This window comes from Oryzias melastigma, linkage group LG1 (genome assembly GCF_002922805.2).
Source record: "Oryzias melastigma strain HK-1 linkage group LG1, ASM292280v2, whole genome shotgun sequence".
In the NCBI taxonomy this organism is placed as follows: domain Eukaryota; kingdom Metazoa; phylum Chordata; class Actinopteri; order Beloniformes; family Adrianichthyidae; genus Oryzias; species Oryzias melastigma.
Window position 1 is genome coordinate 25,108,446 of NC_050512.1, and position 21,877 is coordinate 25,130,322.

The 21,877-nt window shown below is 39.5% G+C and overlaps 2 protein-coding genes across 4 annotated transcripts in view; one reads left to right on the plus strand and one right to left on the minus strand.

Moving 5' to 3' along the window:
- Positions 1–4,961, plus strand: part of LOC112157256 (potassium voltage-gated channel subfamily KQT member 5) — a 114,932-nt gene extending 109,971 nt beyond the window's left edge. For all 3 annotated transcript variants that reach the window (XM_024289913.2, XM_024289914.2, XM_024289912.2), the window contains one exon: positions 679–4,961. In XM_024289913.2, coding sequence (XP_024145681.1) covers positions 679–1,872 — 1,194 coding nt within the window. In that variant the 3' untranslated portion in view covers positions 1,873–4,961. The remainder of the gene's footprint in view (positions 1–678) is intronic.
- A 3,365-nt stretch (positions 4,962–8,326) lies between these two features.
- On the minus strand, positions 8,327–17,595 carry LOC112157446 (NACHT, LRR and PYD domains-containing protein 12). The gene is made up of 9 exons (XM_024290173.2): positions 17,397–17,595; positions 14,228–15,875; positions 12,723–13,067; positions 11,031–11,198; positions 10,784–10,954; positions 10,493–10,708; positions 10,243–10,416; positions 8,780–8,953; positions 8,327–8,704 (listed from the first exon to the last, which is right to left on the minus strand). The coding sequence occupies exons 1-9, from the start codon at positions 17,422–17,424 to the stop codon at positions 8,689–8,691; spliced, it is 2,940 nt and encodes a 979-aa protein (XP_024145941.1). The 5' UTR covers positions 17,425–17,595; the 3' UTR covers positions 8,327–8,688.
- Positions 17,596–21,877: the final 4,282 nt, after the last annotated feature.

Consider the following 21,877-nt stretch of genomic DNA (forward strand, 5'->3'; position numbering starts at 1 on the left):
TCTAAAATCTGAGCTGTACTTGTTTGATAATGAAGTTGCGTAAAAGCTGAATCAGTTTAACCCTTTAACACCTTTAGCTCCAGTGTTGACGTCCTTTGAATTACTGTAACTCTTCAACCATTTACGCAGTTAACTTAAATCAGGTGATTCTGACACAGAGGAAAGCAGCTTTGTGTTGTTTTGCAAGACTTAACTAACGTAAAGTTGTTTGTCAAAGAGTGTGTGTTATTAAAACCCTTAAGTCAGATTTATACTTCAAAGTGATTTGTAATCGCTCGGGTCATATCGGATCAGAACGAAATTGCGTCCATTTCTTTGCCCCCACGACAGGTATATCCAGATTCCTTCACTACTCACTATACCGTGCACTATATAATGTGTTTGCCATTTTGTAGTACTGATACACACAGATACGGAGGAAAAGTTAAGGTTAGGATTACGGTTCACGATGGGGACGGAGTCTGCAGCTGCGCTCCACCACGCTCTTAGTGCGTGACATCTAACAGGACTTTAACTTTAAATACGTGCGACCAGTGACACCATCTAGCTTTGGCAGTGCAGTAATGCGGATATCTGGCAGTTTTTCTGTTGTGAAAGGGTTAAAAACAGTTGTTTTAAGTGTTCTTCCCTGCTCCCCCTGGTGGCTGGATGATGTAACAGCTGCTCCTCCCTCCGCAGGTCCAGTCCATCGAGTCGAAGCTGGACTCCCTTCTGGACATTTATCGTCAGGTGTTGCGCAAAGGCTCCTCGTCGGGTCTCACGCTCTCCTCGCTGCCGCTGTTCGAGTTGGAGCAAACGTCCGACTACAACTCCCCCGTCTTCAGCAAGGACCTGTCCACTTCTTCTCAGGTCAGCAGCAGCGGAGTGCCCCCCACCGGAGGATTTGTCACTCGCTCCACAACCAACACCCACCTGTCCCAGGCTGGGCTGCGTCTCATCATGGGCCCTCCGAACGACTTCAGCTCCTCCTTCACGCCCTCCTCTGGACTGGGCTCTTCCTCCTTTAGCCCGTCGCCGCTGCCACATCATCATCATCACCACACGCAGCCTCAGCCAGCCACACCTGAGAGCGGCACTGATGAAGCTGTAGCCAACTCTCCCCCCACCCTCACCCCAAACAGTACCTGCAGCTCTGTGGGCAGAGGGGTGGGGGGTGGCGGTTTTCCTCTCCTGGCGAGGATCCCCCCGCCCCCCACCACCCAGAGTGGGGACTCCAGTAACCTGGTGACCTCTGTGGACACTTCCCCTGAACTGGAGGACTTCTGCGGAGGACTCGGGGGGGCAGAGATGAAGGGCGGCAGAGAGGGGCTGAGCCTTGAGCTGGGGCTGAGGAGACTGGGGGGCCCCAACGGCAAACTCAACCCAAACGAGGAGAGCTCCTGGAGGAGGCAGATGAGCCTGGAGCTGGAGCCGCTGGTGCCCCCGCCCCCCAGCTGCTGCTCTGCAAACTCCCAGCCAGACCCGGGACTGGGAAAGTCCGTGTCGGTGCAGGACCTGATGCAGGTCGCCCCCCACCACGGCGCCCACAACAGCTTGTCCTCCCCCAGCACAAGCAGCGACTCCCCCATCTGCTTCCACAGCTGTGGCCAGGACCCTCGGGGGGGTGGCGGGTGTGATGCGGGCAGGAATGGTGGGGGCGGTTGGGCGGAGGAGGACCTCTTCATCAGTGACAGGGACATCGAGACTCCGGGGTTTGACTTTCTCTCACGCGAGACGACCCAACAAGTTTTCCCATTGCAGCTGCTGAGGACAGAAGGCAGGGGGGGGGCAGGGTCTCGTGGTTCCAACCAAAGCTCGGCCGGCGGGAACCCTTCCGCCCCCCCCACCGACAGCACTGAACTGCTGACCATGCCTCACGTTCGGCTAAAATAAAAACGCACAAATGTCAGTGCAGATGTTTTCTAAGGGAGGCGGGAATAAGGAGTGGGGGGCGGGCAGGGGGCGTGTCTTCAGTATATTCCCAAGTTTGTCAGAAATCACAGTATTTTCATATGAGCTCATCACACTGGTGCATGACTTAGTTTTAAATAAATGATTGATCTGAGAAGGTTCACCTTGAAAGACCACAAATCGGAAGAGCTTCAGTGTTAATTTTGCTTTTATAGACCCACTCCGATCATCTTTGGATCTATCGTAAAATCGTTCCCAGTGATCCCAAACGGGAACTCAGACAAGGAATACGAAGACGTACATGGATCTATTATTCTGCAAGTAAATACATCCGAATGGAGCGGAGTAGGGGACAATCTTCTTCAAACTGCAGTTTTTTGACTGCTCCTGATTCACAAAAAGTTGCATTACCTGCAATAATGTGTGAATGCTTTTTGCTAAATCTAGTTGCTGAAAATCCAAAAGCTATTTGCAAAATAATTTTTTTGAAATTCTGCTAAAAAATTATGAAAGATTGCTGAAGTTCACCTAATTTTCTGAAAAATTGTTACTAAGTTTGATTAAAAATTCTCCATACAATCCAATTTTTGTTTAAAAAATGTAGTTTATTGCTTAAATATGAGCTAAACTCTAAATTATCCCCAAAAACCTAAGTTGATGCCAAATTAGCCTAAAAAGCTAGAACATAACTAAAAAGCTTGCACGTTGCTCAAATCCAAATTAGCCTAAAAATTCTCAGTAAAATAAGTACCAATAAAACAGTCTGTTACTAAAATATTAGTTAAAATTTAAAGTAGCCTAACAAACCTCAGTAGATTACATATTAGCCAAAAATGTTGAAATGTTGCTAACATATTAAATAAAATTAGCATAAAGAACCTCAGTAGATACCAAATAACCAAAACAAGCTAGCATAATGCTAATAAAAATTAAAAATTACTCTTAAGAATGGTTTTAAAAGTGCACACAGGGCATTTTTTGCTCAATATTTTAAAAACTATAAAGTTTATGAATACAAAAAGTACAATCAGTAATGTCCTGAATGAGCTGAATGTTTTGATACTCAGATTACTGAAAGTGTGATTGAGTTTTTACGTGCCAAGAACGTACAGAAATAACAGGAGAATAGTGAAAATGCTTCAAAGAGTTCACACAATAAAGAAATATCTAGAAACGCAATTTAAACGGAATACTCTTAAAATATGTCCTTCTTTATGAAAAAATGCCACAAGAAGCATTTTAATCGGAGTGGGTCTTTAAACAGTTCAAACCTGAGAAGAAAATTTCCAAATATTTTTATACTGTTTTGTGACTTAAAGCTGAAACCATAGCAGAACTCAAAGCAGAACGACGACATGTCAGACAGGAGAAGCAGTTATAATCTGAGCAGGTACTGATCCAGTTCCACTGAGCGGTACAGTTTGATCCAGACAGAAACACGTCCAAACGAAGGACGCTGATGTTTTAACTCATGTTGTTTCATGATCTGTGCAAAGTACCAGACTGGAGCTTCACGTTTTCATTCCATATCTTATTATATATCCACAAGTTTTCTTACGATTCTGTTCTGGAGTGACGGTGAACTGTCTGGTTCTATTGAAGATCTGGTTCCACTGAACTACTGCAGAGAAATGTATCAATGGATTTGCAGTGTGATTATTAGCTGAGAGGCTGAATGTCTGTTTTTTTATTGAAAATGTTTGAAGAGTTTGCAGAAACAGATTAAACCAAACCTTGAATGTCACTTTGTTTCACGCAGTTTTCAGAGAGAAGCTGCTTTGGCTTTTTGCCGCCTGAATGATGATGTTTGCTCTTTTTCACGCAGCGTTTTTAATTTGACTTGAACCAGAATGTAAAAGGTTTGTGTGTTTTTTTTGGTTTGAGATGATCATCTTCAGCTTTGACTGCTGAGCAGGGAAGACCACCTGAAACCAACTTCCTATTCCTGCTGTGAGGTGAGAGAAATAACGGAGTAATCCAAGGATGAAGGTTAATCAAACGAAATCAAAGCTGTGAGAACTCTGGCTCTGATCCCCTAAAAGAAACATAAAAACAGCTTTTTTGGTAGAAGACCAGAACCAAACCTGCAGCTGATCAAATATTTTATCAGATAATTATAAATAAATGAATGTAGCCTTCAGAGTTGAACCTTTTCTCGCCGTTCTAATGCAAAGTACACATGTGACGCTAAACTTGAATTCTTTCATTTTCAGAATAATCAGAACAGCGTCTTTATGTTTTCTATTTCTGTTCCTGCCGCTTGTCCCGGTGACATTTCCCAGTGTGAAATGTCGAGGCAAATCTGGTGAATCTAACTCCAGATTTTTTTCTTTCACAGCTCTATTCTGAAACATGACTGAATCTGGATTACTTCCCTACCTCTTCATTCATCCCTCCAAGCGGAGAGAGATGGACAAAAAAAGTGTCTTTAAATTAATCAACGTGAAACCTAAATGAGTTTCTGATTTTTCATCTTTATAGTTATAAAACCGATGATGTGTATTTTTCAAGCGCTAGCAGATACACTCCAACAAAGGTGACTATTGATTAAAGTGTATTATAATGCTAATTCCTCACAAAAAACAACCTCAAAGTGGTATTTTGCTCTTATCACACATCTCTGAGCACCAGCCACTCCCAATCCCAGAGACGACTGGTTCGTATGAACATGGAGGAAACAGCCCCTCCCAAACCACAATTATTAATTTATCCTCTATGATCAATTTATTCGTATGTTATTCGTAACAATAATTTATTTCCCAACATTTTGCTTTGTGATGGTTTGCACAACATAATGCAGGAAATTTGAGAGTTTTTTTAGAATTCCTTCAGTTTATTTACTTTTCAGGTAATTTCAGATCGTAGCTGCTAGCTTAGCAGTGCTTGTGTTAGCCTGGGGGCGGAGCAGACTCTTCCTGAAAGGGGCTGTCTCAGCTTGTGACATCACCTTGTGACACCCACTCGTTTTGTGAGTATGGAAGGGGCTGCTGTCTTTAGAGGATTACTCAAAAATACTGCTTTATAGTGAGGAATGAACAGTATAATACGCTTAAATGCTAAAAAAAAAAAAAGTAGATTATTTTAATGGTTTGGCCCCTTTAAAATTTGTGACGCTTAAGAAAGCAAGAGTTTTGAACGTTAAAAAAATCCACATTTAGACTTTTCATTGGAAGTGGTCCCCTGAACGTACGCTAGGGAGGCCGGAGTGAACGTAGCATCAGTCGCTGAGAGACGAGTTACCAACACCAATAGTTCCTAACCACTAGGACACGTATAACTAATGTTCTCTTCAGAGTAAAGTTAATTCATCTCAAACCGTCACCAGAAACAACACAATAGAACAGCAAATGTGCCCCAACAAAAAACACAAAACCTCCAGCAGCCCTTCCTCCGTTATTAATATATCAATAAGTAATTGGAGCACGTGCTGCCACCTACAGGGCCGGAGGAGAAACTGCATCTGTGTGATCAGACCAGACAAACTTTTTCTTTGAGTCATAAAAAGCTGCAGAAAAAAATTCTACAGATAAGTTAACAAACTGAGTGTTTTTTTTCTTAAAAGAGACAAACATTTTTCGTAAATGATGCATGAAGCTCTACAATTTCTATTCACATCACTGTTTTTAATGACTTATTACTTGAGTCTCCAGACATTTGTCCTTTCATTTAAGGATGCACAATAATAACAGATGTTTTTTAAAAACACAAGTTTGCTGATATTAACAATATTTAAACCTTTGTTTTTAATTTGTTGGTTTACAAAACATCAAGCTCCGCCTATTTTAGAGTGATTAATGAATGGGTGGCTTAATGATTTTCCAAACAGCAGGTTTGATGTCTGTTTCTCCACTTGAACGCATCACAGAGAAGATAATAATCATCTTTTTATGGAATAATGTGCTGGAATTTTCTCATATCTATCAAAATGTTAAATATATCTTGTAGGGAAGCACTAGAAACATCAATGCTGCGTTTAAAAACAACAGATTAAGTGATCATTAAGGGATCTGTCATATTGATCTGTTCTTTAATAAGGTTTCATTCTTGTTTTTAAGCATCAGAACCCCTACTGGTTCCATTATTTCTATATCTAGCCTCCAGAATCTACATTTTCTGTCTCAAATGTTTTATGTTTTGCATGAGGAGGCTGTGAAACGTGAACGAGATTCACAGCTGACTGCATAAGCAAACGGGTGCCTTCTCTCTGTGGTACAAAAATCACCTCCAGTTCTCTTCATTTTACAGTTTCTGCTTTTTTTTTTACTTGATTTACAAGCAGGTCATCGCCTCAATAAGATCCTGTTTTTTTTATTTATTTAAATTATGTCCACGTATTTACACTTCAGTAATAATCTCAGATGGGGAAAGCCTGTAAAGTTATAAAAATGCAAGTTTTTTTCTCACATCAATAAAGGACCTTCTAAATAAAACACATTGTCTCCATTGTGTAAGCTAACAGGAGCAAAAAGACGTTTGTTATTAATTTACTTTACAATAACATGGAGCAAAGAAGCTGCAGGGATCTAAATAAAAGTTAAAATCTTAGTTTCTGTGGTTGAAAACAGGTGGGGAGACTTACCAAGTGGCAAATATGAGCAGATCTCCATGCATGGATGTTCATTTCTATGATGGCAGAGTTTGGGGAGTTCAACATTGTTCGTCATGATGTCCGTCGGGGAGCGACCCACCACAGGACCATAACAGCTGAGTCAATAAATATGAAGCATCCAAGTCTGAAAAGTTAGAAAAAACTGTTTAGTAAACATCTGTTTATATTAAAAGAATAAGAGTAGCTTTTGGTCTGACATGAAGTTCAGGATCAGCACCATCTTCCATCTTGATCCATTCCTTAAAGTTCCACTCGGATCATCTTTTCATCAATTTTAAAAGTGGTCTTTTAATTATAGTTATGCTGTTTTTGCCTTAATAAAAAAAAAAAGTGTGTAGTTTTCTAGGACATAGTTTCTGCAGAGCGGCATTTGATTGTTAGAAATTCACCTCTGAGTTTTGGGCGGGAGTAAGACCACGCCAATTTCCTGTCGTCCATCTCTGACTCCTCCCCCCTCGCGTTCCAAACAGGAAGTACCTGCTGACTCCAGGAAGCCAAAATCCCAAAGACTTCTATGGAGAAATAAACTCAGACATTTTATGCTAGAATAAAAATTCCATCTGATACATTTTTCTTAACATCTTCTTGCTAATCCTAATTTTGTTTTTCAATTATTACGTGTGGTCAACATGAATTTCCACAAGTGTCTGTGAAATTATGCAAACAGAAATAGGAAATGTATAAAAGAAAGACCCAAAGGGCCTTTGGAAGATCTAAAACCAAATAGATGGAAGGAGGACAGGAATGTTCTTCATATTCCTTTGGATTAGAAAAATCAAAACTTAATACATCCTTAAAAGATTATCACAAAAATAAACTATTTTTCATTTTTTCCTGACTTTTACAGCAAACATTATACATACTCTGATGATAAAACTGGTGAACTGTCAGACTTAATTAAACAAAATAACATTAGAGATAGATTGAAAACTTTGTGACACTGTGCAAGTATTGAATTAGGAAAACTGCCCCCAAAGAAGGTATTATTTCCTTAATCCTAAAAAAGATTATTAATTGATGATTGGAGACCTTTTTGTTTGCTGAACAATAATTGAAAACTCTTTCCACTATCATAGACGCATCACAAGTAATCCAAGATCAATTCTGGACCTAATAGATTACTCTGATCTTATAAATTAAAATAGTTTTATAATGTTATCGAGCTTTAGAAAAATGTGGTCTTTTTCAGAGCGGATGAGACCCTTTATAATGATGCCAACTACTCCATTCAGCTCAACCCTTTTCCCTCTCATGTGGTCCAGGTGACCAGGAAATGTGAGTCAGATGTCAAGAACATTTAAATGTGCTTTTTAATGGCTATGTAATATTTTAATGCCACATATATTTGAACATGTATTTATTGATTTTATTTATTTAATGCCAAATTGAAATAATGACATTTATTTCATGATTTTTCATTATAAATAATTCAATAATTCGTGAAATATTGAAAAGTGCATTTTAATATTATAACAATTAATGACATTTATTTGGTAAATATAATTTTAACCGGTTTATCTCTGGTGAAACTACAAAGCTGCTCTTACCTGACCAGGTCACTTCTTCTTAGCATCACGCGCACCTGCTTCTCATTACAAAATCAGGCAGTGTGTAGTTCAAAGGTGCTCGGAAATTTCGCTTGTCACTCCAGAAACCGCAAGTCACGAAGAATTGCATGTAATAAAAAAAAAAAAATACACTTGAAGAGCATTTTGGGGGCGAGTAGAAAATGTGGTGGAAGAAAAACACCTCGATGTTTGTGGACTGCAGCTGTGAGTTTCCACCACTGGAGGGAGCTGCTGAGCGTGGAAAAAGGATGCAAAACTCGAGCCAAACATTAACTGCATTTTATTGAACAAACCTTGCAAAAACGTTCACACTGGTTTGACATATAAAATGAACTATAAAGGCATTTAAAAGTAAAAAAAAATAGATATCTAAAGCAACTAAATAACATAATAAAAATGACCTTTTTGCCATCCATTAAAAGTTCTTATTTAAGGATTCTCTTTCTTTTTTTAATCACAGATTTCAATCTGCTTATCAGAATATTTTTTGAAGAATAACCTGAACAAAAAACTAATTGACAAAAGCAACTTTTCTCACCGTGCATGATAAAAATGTTTAGAAAAGTAGCTTTGATAAACAAGTCAAATCCAAACAGTTTTTGTGGTTCCATTTCTGGTCCTTTAATCCACAGTCACACTGTAAGATAAGAAAAACAAGACATTATTCATCTAAACAACATGAAAACAGTTCAGCTGTACAGACTGCACTCACTCGATCATCTCCAGCGCATATTTCTGGTTCTTGATGAGCTCTAAAAACACCCCGATGTCCGAGTCCTCGATGCTGTTCCCGATCAGATGCAGCTCGGTCAGATATTGAGGATTGGACTTCAGGGCAGCAGCCAGGACAGGGACGCTCTTGGAGGTCAGCTCGCAGCATCTCAATCTGGACAGAAACACGGATGTTTCTTCAGTCAAAATGTGTTGTTTTTAAAAGATCTGCTCCACTTTGCATAAACACATTTGTGCAAGGAGCTGTAGAGTTCTAGAGTTTCCATAGTAACCATTTGGTTTTATTCAGTGCAGTCACTAATGCCTGTCTGCATGAGAAGAATGGACAAACCTGTATGAGACACAAAAGCAGTCTGCATGAAACATCAAGATCATTATTTTATTTATTATTTTTTCTATAGGGATGCTCCAGATCAGAGGTCGGCAACCTTTAACAGTAAAAGAGTCATTTGGGCTCGTTTTCTACTGATCAAAACCTAGAAGGAGCCGATTAACTTTAGCCTTCAAGAAATTTGGATTTGCATTCAGTACCTTTTTTTTTTTCTTTAAATAAATATGAATTATGTCTATTTTTTGGCACGAACAAAAGCAAAAATATTAAAAAAAACTAGCATCTCATAAATTTGATTTTTTCCTTTTTTTTTTACATTTTTACCTCAGTAGATGCCAAATTGGCCGAAAAGCTAGCTCGTTGCTTAATTACTAGCCAAAAACGTTAGCAAAGTGCTAAAATATTAGCTAAACTCCAAATCGGCATATAAAAAAAAACTCAGTAGAGGCTAAATTAACCACAAAAAAGCTAGTTTGTGCTTAATTACAAACTAAACTCTAAAAAAAGTCTAAAATCCCTCAGTAAACTAAATTACTCAAAAACTTCAGCCTGTTGCTAAAGCAGAAGCTGAACTCTAAATTAACTATAAAAGCCCAAGTAAATAACAAATTAGCCAAAAACGTTAGCATGTTGCTAAAGTATTATGTAAACTCCAAATTTTGGGGGAAAATGACTATAGACTTTCTCATTAATTTCCTATGGGGCAAATCTTGCTCAATATTTCAAAACTATAAAGTTTACAAATACCAAAAATGCAAGCAGTAGTGTCCTGAACAAGCTGAACGTTTTGATTATAAATAATCCTAATAAAAGTAATCTTTACTTTAAAAAAATACTATTTTATTTTCTCCAACCGTGCGTTGTAATTGAGATATACAGTCAATGCTACGTAGCGATGAGGCGAAGCATTTTAGACAGTAGCTCCTCCCACATGAATCTGGAGCATCAAATTTATAAATATATTTCTGGACAATTGTCCAGTGGCAAATTGACGAGTGTCCAACAATCGCGTTTGGTGTGAACACACGTTAAGGAAGTCGGTGCGGTTTACAGAACTAAAGCAGGAACAGAACAGAGTGAAGATAAAAAGTTGATTTCTTCTGTAAACTTACGCCAAACTGATGAGGGTACAGCTGCGACTCTTCAGCCCCACGCAGAGTTTTTTCACTCCGCGGTCTTGCAGTTCGTTTCCGGACAGGTCCAGCTCGCTGATCCTGCTGTCGCTCGACGCCAGTCCGGACGCAAGTTCGTCGCAGCACTCGTCGCTCAGGCAGCAGTGACTCAGGCTGCAGAAACAAACACATGCTGCCGAGAACTCTCCGGGTCAGGAAACATCTGGACTCATTTAGAAACGGGAATCACTTGAGGGTCTTGAGGAAGATGAGGGATTTCTTCAGGCCCGCTGCGATGGCTCTTCCTCCTTTATCTTCCAGGCAGTTCATGCTGAGGTCCAGTTCCACCAGCTGGAGTCTCCACCACTCCAGGTGATGCATGGCGCCGTGGGGGAACTGCGTGACCGAACACAGAACCTTGGTCAGCTGGGAGCAGCCCTTCGCGTTGATCCAGCACCTGGAGACGCTGAAATCACAGCCAACAGCGTTAGCATCCGGGATTTCACCCGCTGGGTTATAACCAGATGAAGGCGTGCTGTACTTCAGGTGAGTCAGCGTGGCCCATTTGCGTATGCCCTCGCAGAGGAGCTGGAATCCCTCGTCACTCAGAGCGTTATTGCCCAGGTTGAGCTCCCACAGAACGCTGGACTCCAACCCCAGAGCTTCTCCGATGCCGGCGCAGCTCGGCCGGGTGAGCCCGCAGTGGTTCATCCTGACAGAGTGAGCAGGAGACGGCGGTCAGCCTATCATCACCTCAGACCACGGAGCGGAAAAAGCTTCAAACTCACTCCAGCTTGTGCAGCTTTGACAGGTCGAACTTTTTGGAGAGCTCGACAGCTCCTTTGTCTCCGATGGGGTTGAGGCTGAGGTCTAGATACTTCAGGAAGGAGGGGTTCTGCTGCAGGGCCGAGGCCAAGTGAGCGCAGCCCTGTGGCTCGATGTTGCACTGCAAGAGTCTGCCACAGAACAAGTTTGTTGAGTAAGAGGAAGAAGTATTGCATTTTTCTAGGGCTATTAACGATTATTTTAATGGTCGACTATTCACCAGTTATTTTTTCAGATTAGTCGACTAATCGGGTCATGTAAAAAGTGGATGTAAAGACCACATCTTAATCATCATTAGCTTTAAACTAACTAAAACTAAAGACAATAAAGCTGAGTGTTTATTATTAATCGTGCAACCTCTGACCTTCGTTAGTTTCTGGGATTAAAACAAGATTAAATCAAATAAGAGAGATAAGGAATATACTTTCCATCAAACTCGTTTTGACAGGTGCCCCGCCTCCTCAAGATGATGTAAAAATGTAATATTCATTTTATATATAACAAGTATGTAGGGTCAAAGGTCATATGTCAAAATGAGTTTGATGGAAAGTCATTCCTGATCTCTCTAATGAGGTCAGCATCTGAAACAAGGAACTATTTTTCACAAAGATAAAGTTTTGGTCTCAAATATAAAAAAAAAATACATTTTTGGTGATTAATGCTCACAAATTTGTCCAACTTTACTACATTCTGACTCCATATAATATAAAGGAACAACTAATCGACTATTAAATTGCTCATCGACTATTTTAATAGTTGAATAGTCATCGATTAGTCGACTAATCGAAGCAGCCCTACATTTTTCAGAGTAAAAGTCGCATATTTTTGCATAGTTTGACCAGGGGTGCGACTTAAATATGATTTTTCATCATTATTTTACTTTTTCTGAAGCAACTTATACTCTGGAGAGACTAAAAGTCCAGCGAATACGCAAAAGAAAAACTTCCAGAACTCTGACCAGCTGAGGAGGCCGTTTGGATGTTGATCAGTTTTGTCTGAATCCCAAAACTGTTCAAAATAAATCCATGGCTTCAGATCACACAAAAACATACTAAACCCACCCCAATAAGGCTATTTCCTATACACTTACCAATTTTTTAAACTCACATTTTAATATTTTTACCTCACAAAACTTTTAAATTGATAATCTAATTTAGATTTTTGACAAAAAAAAAAAAAAGAATTTTCCACAAAATGTTCCAACATAAATTATTATATAATCTGTTAAACTTAAGTTTTTTTCTTCCAGAATGAATTAAACTTTAAAGCATTACAGTGAACATCTATGTGGAAACTGATACAAGTCTGGAAAAATTAAAACACCAAAATTAAACTAAAATCAGTTCACGAGTTTTACAATTTCTCTAATCAGCAAAAAGCTCTTTGGGGATTTTGAACTCTAAAAATAATTTTTTTGTTATGCAATCAGGGGAAGCAAGTGAGGACGTGCCTCATCAGCAAAATATAGCTTACAAAAAGTACATAAATTGAATAACATAATATATTTTTTCATTATTGAAAATAAAAATCAAATATTAATTTAAAACAACTGTCAAACAAATGGTGACTAAGCTGCTCTGTAGGGTTCATATGTTTGTAAATCTGACTTAAGGCCTCACCAGGTGTGAGACTCACCACACGTAGCTGACTCTCACCTAAGGCCTTCTAAGCGGCAGCTGGGATCCTTCAGTCCACATGAGAGGTTCTGGAGGCCCTCGTCCCCGATGTCATTACAGCTCAGGTCCAGCTCCACCAGCTTCGGCGCTCGCTTCATGGCCGCGGACAGATACTTACAGGCTGGTGCGCTCAACCCGCAGCCCTGCAGCCGCAGACATTTCAGCCTGCTGCTTGGGTGGCTCAGACCCTCCACCAGCTCCTTCACGCCATCGTTGGTGATGCTGTTGTAGCTCAGGTCCAGTTCTCTCAGGTGGGTCTCTCCCATGCTCAGCATGGCGGACAGAGCGGGACAGCACTTATACGTGAGGTTAGAGAACCGCAACCTGAAAGGAGTTAGAGGTCGTTAAGAAACCTCTGAGGGTCTCTGTTAATAAAGAGAGGTCTTCCCAAAAACATTTAACCTTTCATAGTCTCCACACACACAGGCATGGATCTGCAACAATACACTGAGACACTAACAAGATTGTAACACACTGCAAGAACACAATGTAACAACACGTGAAACTAACACCATAACACACTGTAACACTAACTCACTGTGACACTAACAACACAGCCACAACACACCGTAACACTAACACCACCACAACACACTGCGAGACTAACAACACACCGTAACACTAACAACACCGTCACAACACACCGTAACACTAACAACACCACAACACACTGCGACACTAACAACACACTGTAACACTAACCAAACTGTCACAACACACCGTAACAATCAAAGCTGTGCTGTATTTCGCTGCGTTTTACGGGAATAAAATGTTGTGATCCATTCATGACACGTAGGATTGCAGTGGATTAACAATAATTAGAGTAAAAAATAAAGCCCTCATCAAAATGAGAATAAAATAAAAATCTGACTCCTAATCAGGATCCGACATCCGATTCCGAAAGGGGCTAAGGCCCAATTTATTTATTTATTAGTTTATTTCAGTGCACATCAATAGGATCACTGCAATGCGCCAGAATTAGCCCAAAAGCTATTTTTCATCCGTAGTCCCTGGACAGGTGTTAAAAATTGTCAACCTAAAAATCTCAAAACATCAGTTAAGTACGCAAGTAAAAAATAAAGAAATACAGACAAAATACAATTCAAATTCTTCAATTCTCCCTTCTCCTGAACTGTGGTTTGATCTATTAATTGATTCATGAATTGAATCAGATTGCTGCCTAAGTGATGACCCATGTTGTTACAGTGTTATATTATTTTTGTTACCTTCAGCTGCTTCCTTTGAAGTCAATTCTGCAAAATCATCCGACTCCCAACAATTCTTCCACCCTATCACTACACCACATTTTTAGAACGCCTTTCCACATTCTTTTTGTATTAATCTTCACATTTTCTAAATACATTAAATTTGTGCTCTGATCCTCAGTCAAGATGCATTTCATCTTTATAGGTTAATCCAGCATCTCCAGTATTAATCGTCAACTTTTCATTAGACGTCTAATTGAAGGCAGAGTGTAAACTTACATAGCCGTTAGCGATTTTAAAATGTCCGGCAGGTGTCCCAGAATTTTCTCGTCACTTTTGTCTAAAACATCCAGCTCAAATTCCTCCTGGAGCCCCTCGATGATCCTGACTCTTTCCAAGATGAGATTCCAATGTACCGCTGAGTAGTCTCCGATTGGACTGGAAAAGCCGTTCCTCAGAAAGTGTTTGATCTCGCTCAGGAAAGCCCTGCTGTCGTACTCCCGCAGAGAGTGAAAGAGGCTGACGGAGCGCGTGGACAGTGAATACTCCAGGATCATCTTCTTTGTGTAGAGGAAGAGCTTGTCGGAGGACTTCAGTAGGCGGCGTTCCTTAAGGAGCCCAAAGACAAAACGCAGATAGACGTCGTACTTTCCACGGGGATCGTGCAGCGCCTCCTCCACCAACTTGACGCAGCAGTCGGAGTGGAGCGAAGGCTTCTTCGCCTCGATCTCGTCCAGTTTGCAGCAGGCGGCTAAATACTCCTGAACGCTGGAGTGACCAAAGCGAAACACGGAGGTTTTATAGAGGCCCTGCTCTTTTTTTAGCAGGAACGGATGCTTTTTGGAAAAAGCCGTTGCCTCCTCAACATTAACGCCCATCTTCTGAAGGTCTTCCTCATACATAAGGTTCTCCTCTCCAAGTCGAAGCAGCGCCAGGTTCTTCAGTTTGGAAAGAGTTTCGGGGAGAGACGTCTTCTGCAGATTTAAACCCTGAGTGTAGATCTGCGTGAGACTCAGAGGGTACAGTTTATATCCATCTTTTCCTTTAAGATGATTCTTATAAACATTTGCAGTTAAAGTACAAATGGGAGGAATCTGACAAAGGTAGTCCAGACTCTTGTGGAACGCCATATGGTCCATTACTCTGTCAGTCATTTTATGGTTACCAATAATATCGAAGATGTGATCCTTCCTCTGCCCGTCCGTGAAGCCCTGCAACTCTGTTTTTGTGAGCAAATGACAATCGGGAATTTGAGAGACTCCGGAATACCGAGAGGTTACCCAGATGTGGGCTCGAGGGAGCAGGTTCCCCCTGATCAGATTGGTCACCAGCACCTCAACCGGAGCTGCCGTGGAAATGTCAGTCACGGGCGGACAGCTGAAGTCCAGCCTCCGTTTGGACTCGTTCAGCCCATCGAAGATGAACCACACTTTGGGGTGGTTGAGCCGCGAGGCGTCAATCTTCTTCAGCTCCGGATAAAACGTCTGCAGAAGCTGAAGAAGGCTCAGCTTGTGCTTGATCAGGTTCAACTCCCAAAAGGCGAACGGAAACATGCAGCAAATGTAAGGGCAGCCGCGCTGCTCGGCCCACTCGAAGCAGCAGCTCTGAACCAGAGTGCTTTTCCCGGTTCCACCCACTCCGATGGTGAAGACCGTTTTCCTGCTGCTGCTGTGATCACATTCGCACACAAAGAAGTCAATCACCGTGCTGTAAGAATAAACGCCACGGCTGAAAATATCCGAAATGTCAAAGTATCTGAACTCGTGCTGGAGAAAACATTCTTCTGGGATCTCTTTCTTGAAGTCTCGATAGTGAACTCCTAAATTAAGAATTGGTTTGTTGTGAAATTCTTCTAGAAGTTTTCCATATTTACGCTTGAGCGCGAGGAAGAGGCTGAGCTGGAGATCCATCACAGCTACAGGAGTTTCTGCAAAGAGGAAGGAAAGTCGGTGAAAACGAAAATGTACAACCACAAGTTTATATGACACTCAGTGCTATTTAATTATGTAGTACAAATGATGACTGGGCAACTAAACTAATTCTATCTATGCAGACGTCAGTCTTTTACAGTATAAAGTATTAATTTTTATTTGGTAAAAAAAACTGTTGCAGTGAAATAAAAATGATGTATTAGTTGTGTATTTTGCTTTCCTATTTTTACTGTATTACAAGTCATAAAATCATCCCAATATTGACGTCATTAAATATAATCATGACACAGTTTCTTTAGATCGTGCAGCCCCAGTCCAGACCACGATGTTAAACATGCTCATTATTAATTGAAACTGATCTGAACTTAAGTAGTAGAAAACTAGTACAAAACTAGTGGCTGAAAAAAAAAACATAAAACATTCAATTATATGTGAAATGTAGAAATACAAAGGATTGCTTTAAAAAAGCAAACAAAAATGGCTGTTTTTATTACAAATTTGAAACATTTTTGCTACATTGTATTCAAATTGAAGATTTTTTAACTCCTTTAAAACTAAGCAATGTCTGAAAAAAAATCTGCACATATTTGAAAATGTGTGAATATTTGTTTTTTTATTGATTCTGCTCAGTTAGAGTCCCCTTCCAAGAAAATTGTGTTTTTAACATGTTCTTGTTGCCTTCTTCTCTTAATGGAGAACATATATAAAAGAAGTTATGATTAAAGCTGCTGAGCAGATGAAAACCTGAGGTTCAAAAAAAGCTCAGCAGCTAAAATGGGTGGGTCAAAGTGTCATTGCACCATGGATGGCTCCAGTATTGCTCACCCTTTTTTTTTTTTTTTTTTTTTTTNNNGCTGATGGGAAAATTAGCAAAGCTAGCTTAATAAAAGAAAGGTCAGAAAACATATTCACAAACCTTTTGATTTTGAAAAAATTTTTTTTTTTTAATTTTATAAAACGACAAACTCATAATTAAAATACTACTGGGAACTATTTTAAACAAGAAAAATATATAGTTTGACTGGGACTAAATATTACACATCAAGTTAGCCAAAATATGCTAAACAAGTAGTTAGTGAGGACACCGAATTCTTCATCCCCATATTTAATGTTTGGTTTACAAAACCAGTAACAATGTTGCCATACTTGTATAGTTTTATATAATGAAAACTTTCGAGTGTTTCATAATTTCAGGGAAACTTCAGCTTCAGGAAGTAAACAAAAACCTGATTTTCATGCTCTTAATTTGAAATGCTTTCTAAATTTACGTCGCATCCGGAAATGCGTTTCAAATTTTAAAGAAACAAACAGGGTTGTAACTTACAAACAAATAAACCTTATTTCCAAATTATGGATTTGTGCTAAAGAAAAAACGAATTATCTTCAGTTTAACACAAAACAGACGTAAATAAGTCAAACCAACTGTGTTATATTGACGCTAACCCCATTACTAATGGACTAGCAGCTGCCGCGTGACATTCACTGATAATGAAACCTAACTTTGTAAACAAACTTACCTGAAAATAAAACTGCGGAATTCAGCATCAGGCGCCAATGATATTAGCCGGGTTTGAAAAGGTGAAGAACGGCGGAAAGTTTCAGGCAAACACCCGAATTTAGTACAGAAAAGACAGAGTTTAGAGAGCAGGAGGGAGTTGGGAGGGCTGGCCTGACTCCACCCTCCAGACCCGGCGCGAGCGCAATTTAAACTCCGCCTACAAGTATGGAAGCGAAAAGGTGCAAAATACATTTAAAAAATTTACTTCTGAAAATGAAAATACCAAGTCTTAAACTAAAAATTATTCTGGAAATGAAGTAAAAAAATAATATTAATAAAATAGATGTGAGTAAAATACATACATGTAGAAGCAGAAGGAAATATTTTAGTTTATTATATATTATATTAAATTTGTTTATAAATATACATTTTGGGGGGAATCTTCGTACATTTAGATTATTGTATGTTAAATTTAGCAAGAAAATGTATTATATTCAAGCCGATTTTTTTCTCATTTAAATTTTCAGGGCAAATTTAAGTTCAGGGTTGGTGAATGTCCTCGTTCATCCAGGTGAAGTGGTCGACTCGAAGTCCAAATGGAACTCAACTTCAAGATATTATTTAGTGCAAAAAAACTGCAAAGCAAAGACCAAACTCAGGTCAGATCATTGATCAAAACGGACTATTGAAGATGACATTCATTTATTTTTTAGATTCCCAGCTCATCGAGGTTTTACAGAGTGGTCACTGTTAAATGTACTCTCATGTTTTAGAGACACTGGACTTAATTTGTGGCTCTGTCTGAGTTTTGCTGCCAGGCTTTTGTCTGGTGTTGATGATTCCGGCCCATTTGTAAAGTACAGTATTTTAAGCTCTGGAGTTTAAGTCGCAAAAGCAAAAAATGTCAAATCAAGATGAAAAAAAAAACATATAAGTCGTTCTGGAGTACAAGTTGGATTTTTGGGAGAAAACTCTCACGTTTCAGCACAAATCCACCAAGTCCAGCGTTGTGGAAAGAAAAAATACAGGAATGTTAAACTTTTGGTCTGTATAAGAACATGTTAAAGTTTAAGATAAAAACAATCAGATTCTCTTCCAGGTTTGTTTTGGACGACGCTTCTTCTGCCGCTCTCAGTAGCAAATCCTTATACTCAGCTGCAGCGCCCTCTAGCAGTTGTTAGAGGAAACAACCGCTAGAGAACAACAGGTGTTTACTGGGAAAATGACAAAAGTATGAGCCTTTTTATGTCTAAAAAAGCAAAAATACATATAAGTTGCACCCCTGGCTAAACTATGAAAAAAAATGTGACTTATACTCCGGAAAAGTAGTTGTGGAATTGCAGTAATCGTGCAATATCCTCTGTCTCTCTTATTGTTTTTGCACTCTTTGCAGCTCTTCTGTAAACTTGCAGACATCTTTTCCTAAATGTTTTTATATTTTAGTATTTTTTTCTGATCTATATACTTCTTTATCCTGTTACTTAAACTTGTACAGTGGTTCCTCTTCCTTTCCCTAATCTAAACTGTGACTTTGAGAGCTTTGCAATAGAAATCAAATAGATTTCAATTTAAGTTGATGCATACGTGGTAAATAATGATTTGTGTTTGTTGGTGTGAAACCTTACAGACTAACAAAACCACAAAAAGTAGTTTATAAATGAATAATTTTTAGATGCAATTTAATATGAACAAATCTTAAAAATCCAAGAATCTCCTGATTTAACTGAGTTCCAGTGATGACATGACTATCCACAAGGGGGCAGCATTGACTTTACTGACTGCTTCTAATAATTATGAACAAAGTGCTTCTCCTTTTTATTGTGTTTATTATAATAGAGGAACAGAAACTGATGCCCATTGTTTGTGTATAAATTCAAAGTTATGGTTTGTTCTTTTTTTTATTTCCGCAGAATTTTTTACTTGAGGTTTTTAGGATTTTAAATTGAGTCCATCTGTTGAGCTAAAGAGGCTGAAGTGGGATTTGTGGTGTCAGAGTGGCATTTATGTTAGTTTTATTTAAAATATTTACTGAGTAGAAGGAAGAATTTCAGCCTTTTTGAATTTGAAGGCATGGATTTGTGTATGTTAACACCCAGCTCACCGCAAACAAAACTTTACTGCATACTTAAGCTAAAGAATTTGCTTTGTCATCCAGTTTTTGGCAGTATTTTTATACAATGAAAGGAACAAGGAACAAGTAGGAACATTTGCAAATATTTAGTTTGTGAAGGAGAAAAGCGGCTCGACGAGCTGCTTTTCTCCTTCACAATCTACTGGAATTGTGATTGATTGTGTTGTTAACAGTTGTTAACCGTTAAAAACTTTAAGTCTAAAACCTTTAGATGTTTATTGCACAATTTTTGATCCATTAATTAATTTTTATTTCATGGTTTGAAAAATAAACAGTCATCCCTGTTGATTAAATAAGTCAAATTTGTCCATTTTTAGCAACATAGTTTTTACTGGCAGGTGGGTAGACTGTATAAGAGAACTGGACTGAGTGACCCCTCCCCCTCTCTCACATTCCAAACAGAAAGTACCAGCTGGCTCCAAAAAGCAAAAAAAACCCAGACTTATTACTCAGTCATTCTAGCTGTCAGAATATCTGTTCTTATTTACTGACCAATCAGGTGTCTCAAATAAAAGTATCAAACGTTTGACAGGTTTCATGTAGCCCTTTTTCAAGTGGAAGGGGCGTGGCTTTCAAACAAGCTAATTCCTGATTGGTGAGAGTGGTTGCTATAGAAATATTGATTGGACCAATTACAAAAAAAGCGTCTGAATGAACTTTATTTTGTAGGAGCCAGAGGTAAACTATCTCTAGTGGGTGATGTCACTCTCTTTACGTAAAAATATAAAAGCAAAACCCCAAAACAAACTGCGACCCGGATCAGAAAAGAAGTCCTAAGAAGAAAGAATAATAGCATCAACTTCTTCAAAAACTCATCAGGAGCCAAACACAGAGTCTCTACGAGTGTTTATTTCTCAGTCTGCTTTCAGCTTTTTTTAATATCAAAAACAAAAAAAAAAACATAAACAAGTTGATTCATAAAATAACTGGCATAAATAAGTCCAGTACTGAAATCAGAATACAAAATCTTTGTCACTTGATGTAAATATAAAAATATTTTTACAAAAGAGAAGCTACAATTGACCTGCAATTGTCCGTATCAATAAAAACGCATTAAAACTGTTATTTTTATTCTTTAAATAAACTTTTAACCGTGGTCATTTTGATGACTGCTCTCAGTAGCATGCTGTTATTTTTTAAAAACTTTTTTTAAAGGCATCAAACCATCAACTCACGCCAAACCAGCAGCAGAAGCGCCATGTCAATTTGAAACAATCCCACAATTCACAGCGGGGAATTTATACATCTTTATCAGCTGAATTTCTTTTTCAGTCAAAAAAAATGGGTCAAAGTGTTAAAATAAAGTAAGAATCTTCAGCAATATTTTTCAAAATAAAAGTTTTAAAAACATAATGGGGATTCACACCAAAACAATCTGACCGACCTGCTGCTGCAACACTCCTGCAGGTTTCTGGTGTGAACAACAACTTGGTTTGCTCTGTAGAAACAGGACGTTTTCCGCACGTCTATTGTTGCTTTGCAGCTCCACACTTGATGTTTCCAACACATCGGCCAAGAAAAACTCAGCTTTTGTTGGCTGTGAGACAAAGACTGAGTGATTAGTCAAACATGGGTGGTGCTGTGGACCAGTGACCGACCCACCGCTATTGTGATGTTCAAACCGGTCTGGAGTTTCACTTAACGGTTTGGGTGTGACCTGGACTGAAAGGTTTGACACACTGACAAACTACAAACAACACATCTTCATCCATCATTTTATCTCTTCATCCATCCGTCCATTTCTCCATCCCACCGTCCATATGTCAGTCCATCCACCTATTTACCCACTCATCCATCCATCCATCCATCCATCCATCTGTCCATACTTTTATCTGTCCGTCCATCCATCCACCCACCGACCGACTCATCCATCCATCCACCCACCGACTCATCCATCCATCCATCCATCCATCCATCCATCCATCCATCCATCCATCCATCCATCCATCCATCCATCCATCCACCCACCCACTCATCCATCCATCCATCCATCCATCTGTCCATACTTTTATCTGTCTGTCCATCCATCCATCCATCCATCTGTCCATACTTTTATCTGTCCGTCCATCCATCCATCCATTCACCCACTCATCCATCCATCCATCCATCCATTTACCAACTCTCCCATCCATCCACCCACCGACCGACTCATCCATCCATCCACCCACCAACTCATCCAACCATCCATTCATCCATCCATCCACCCACCGACTCATCCACCAACTCATCCATCCATCCATCCACCGACTCATCTATCCATCCAACTACCCATCCATCCACTCACCCACCTATCTATCCATCCATTCTTCCATCCATTCATCCATCCACCCATCCACCGACTCATCCATCCATCCACCTACTGAGTCGTC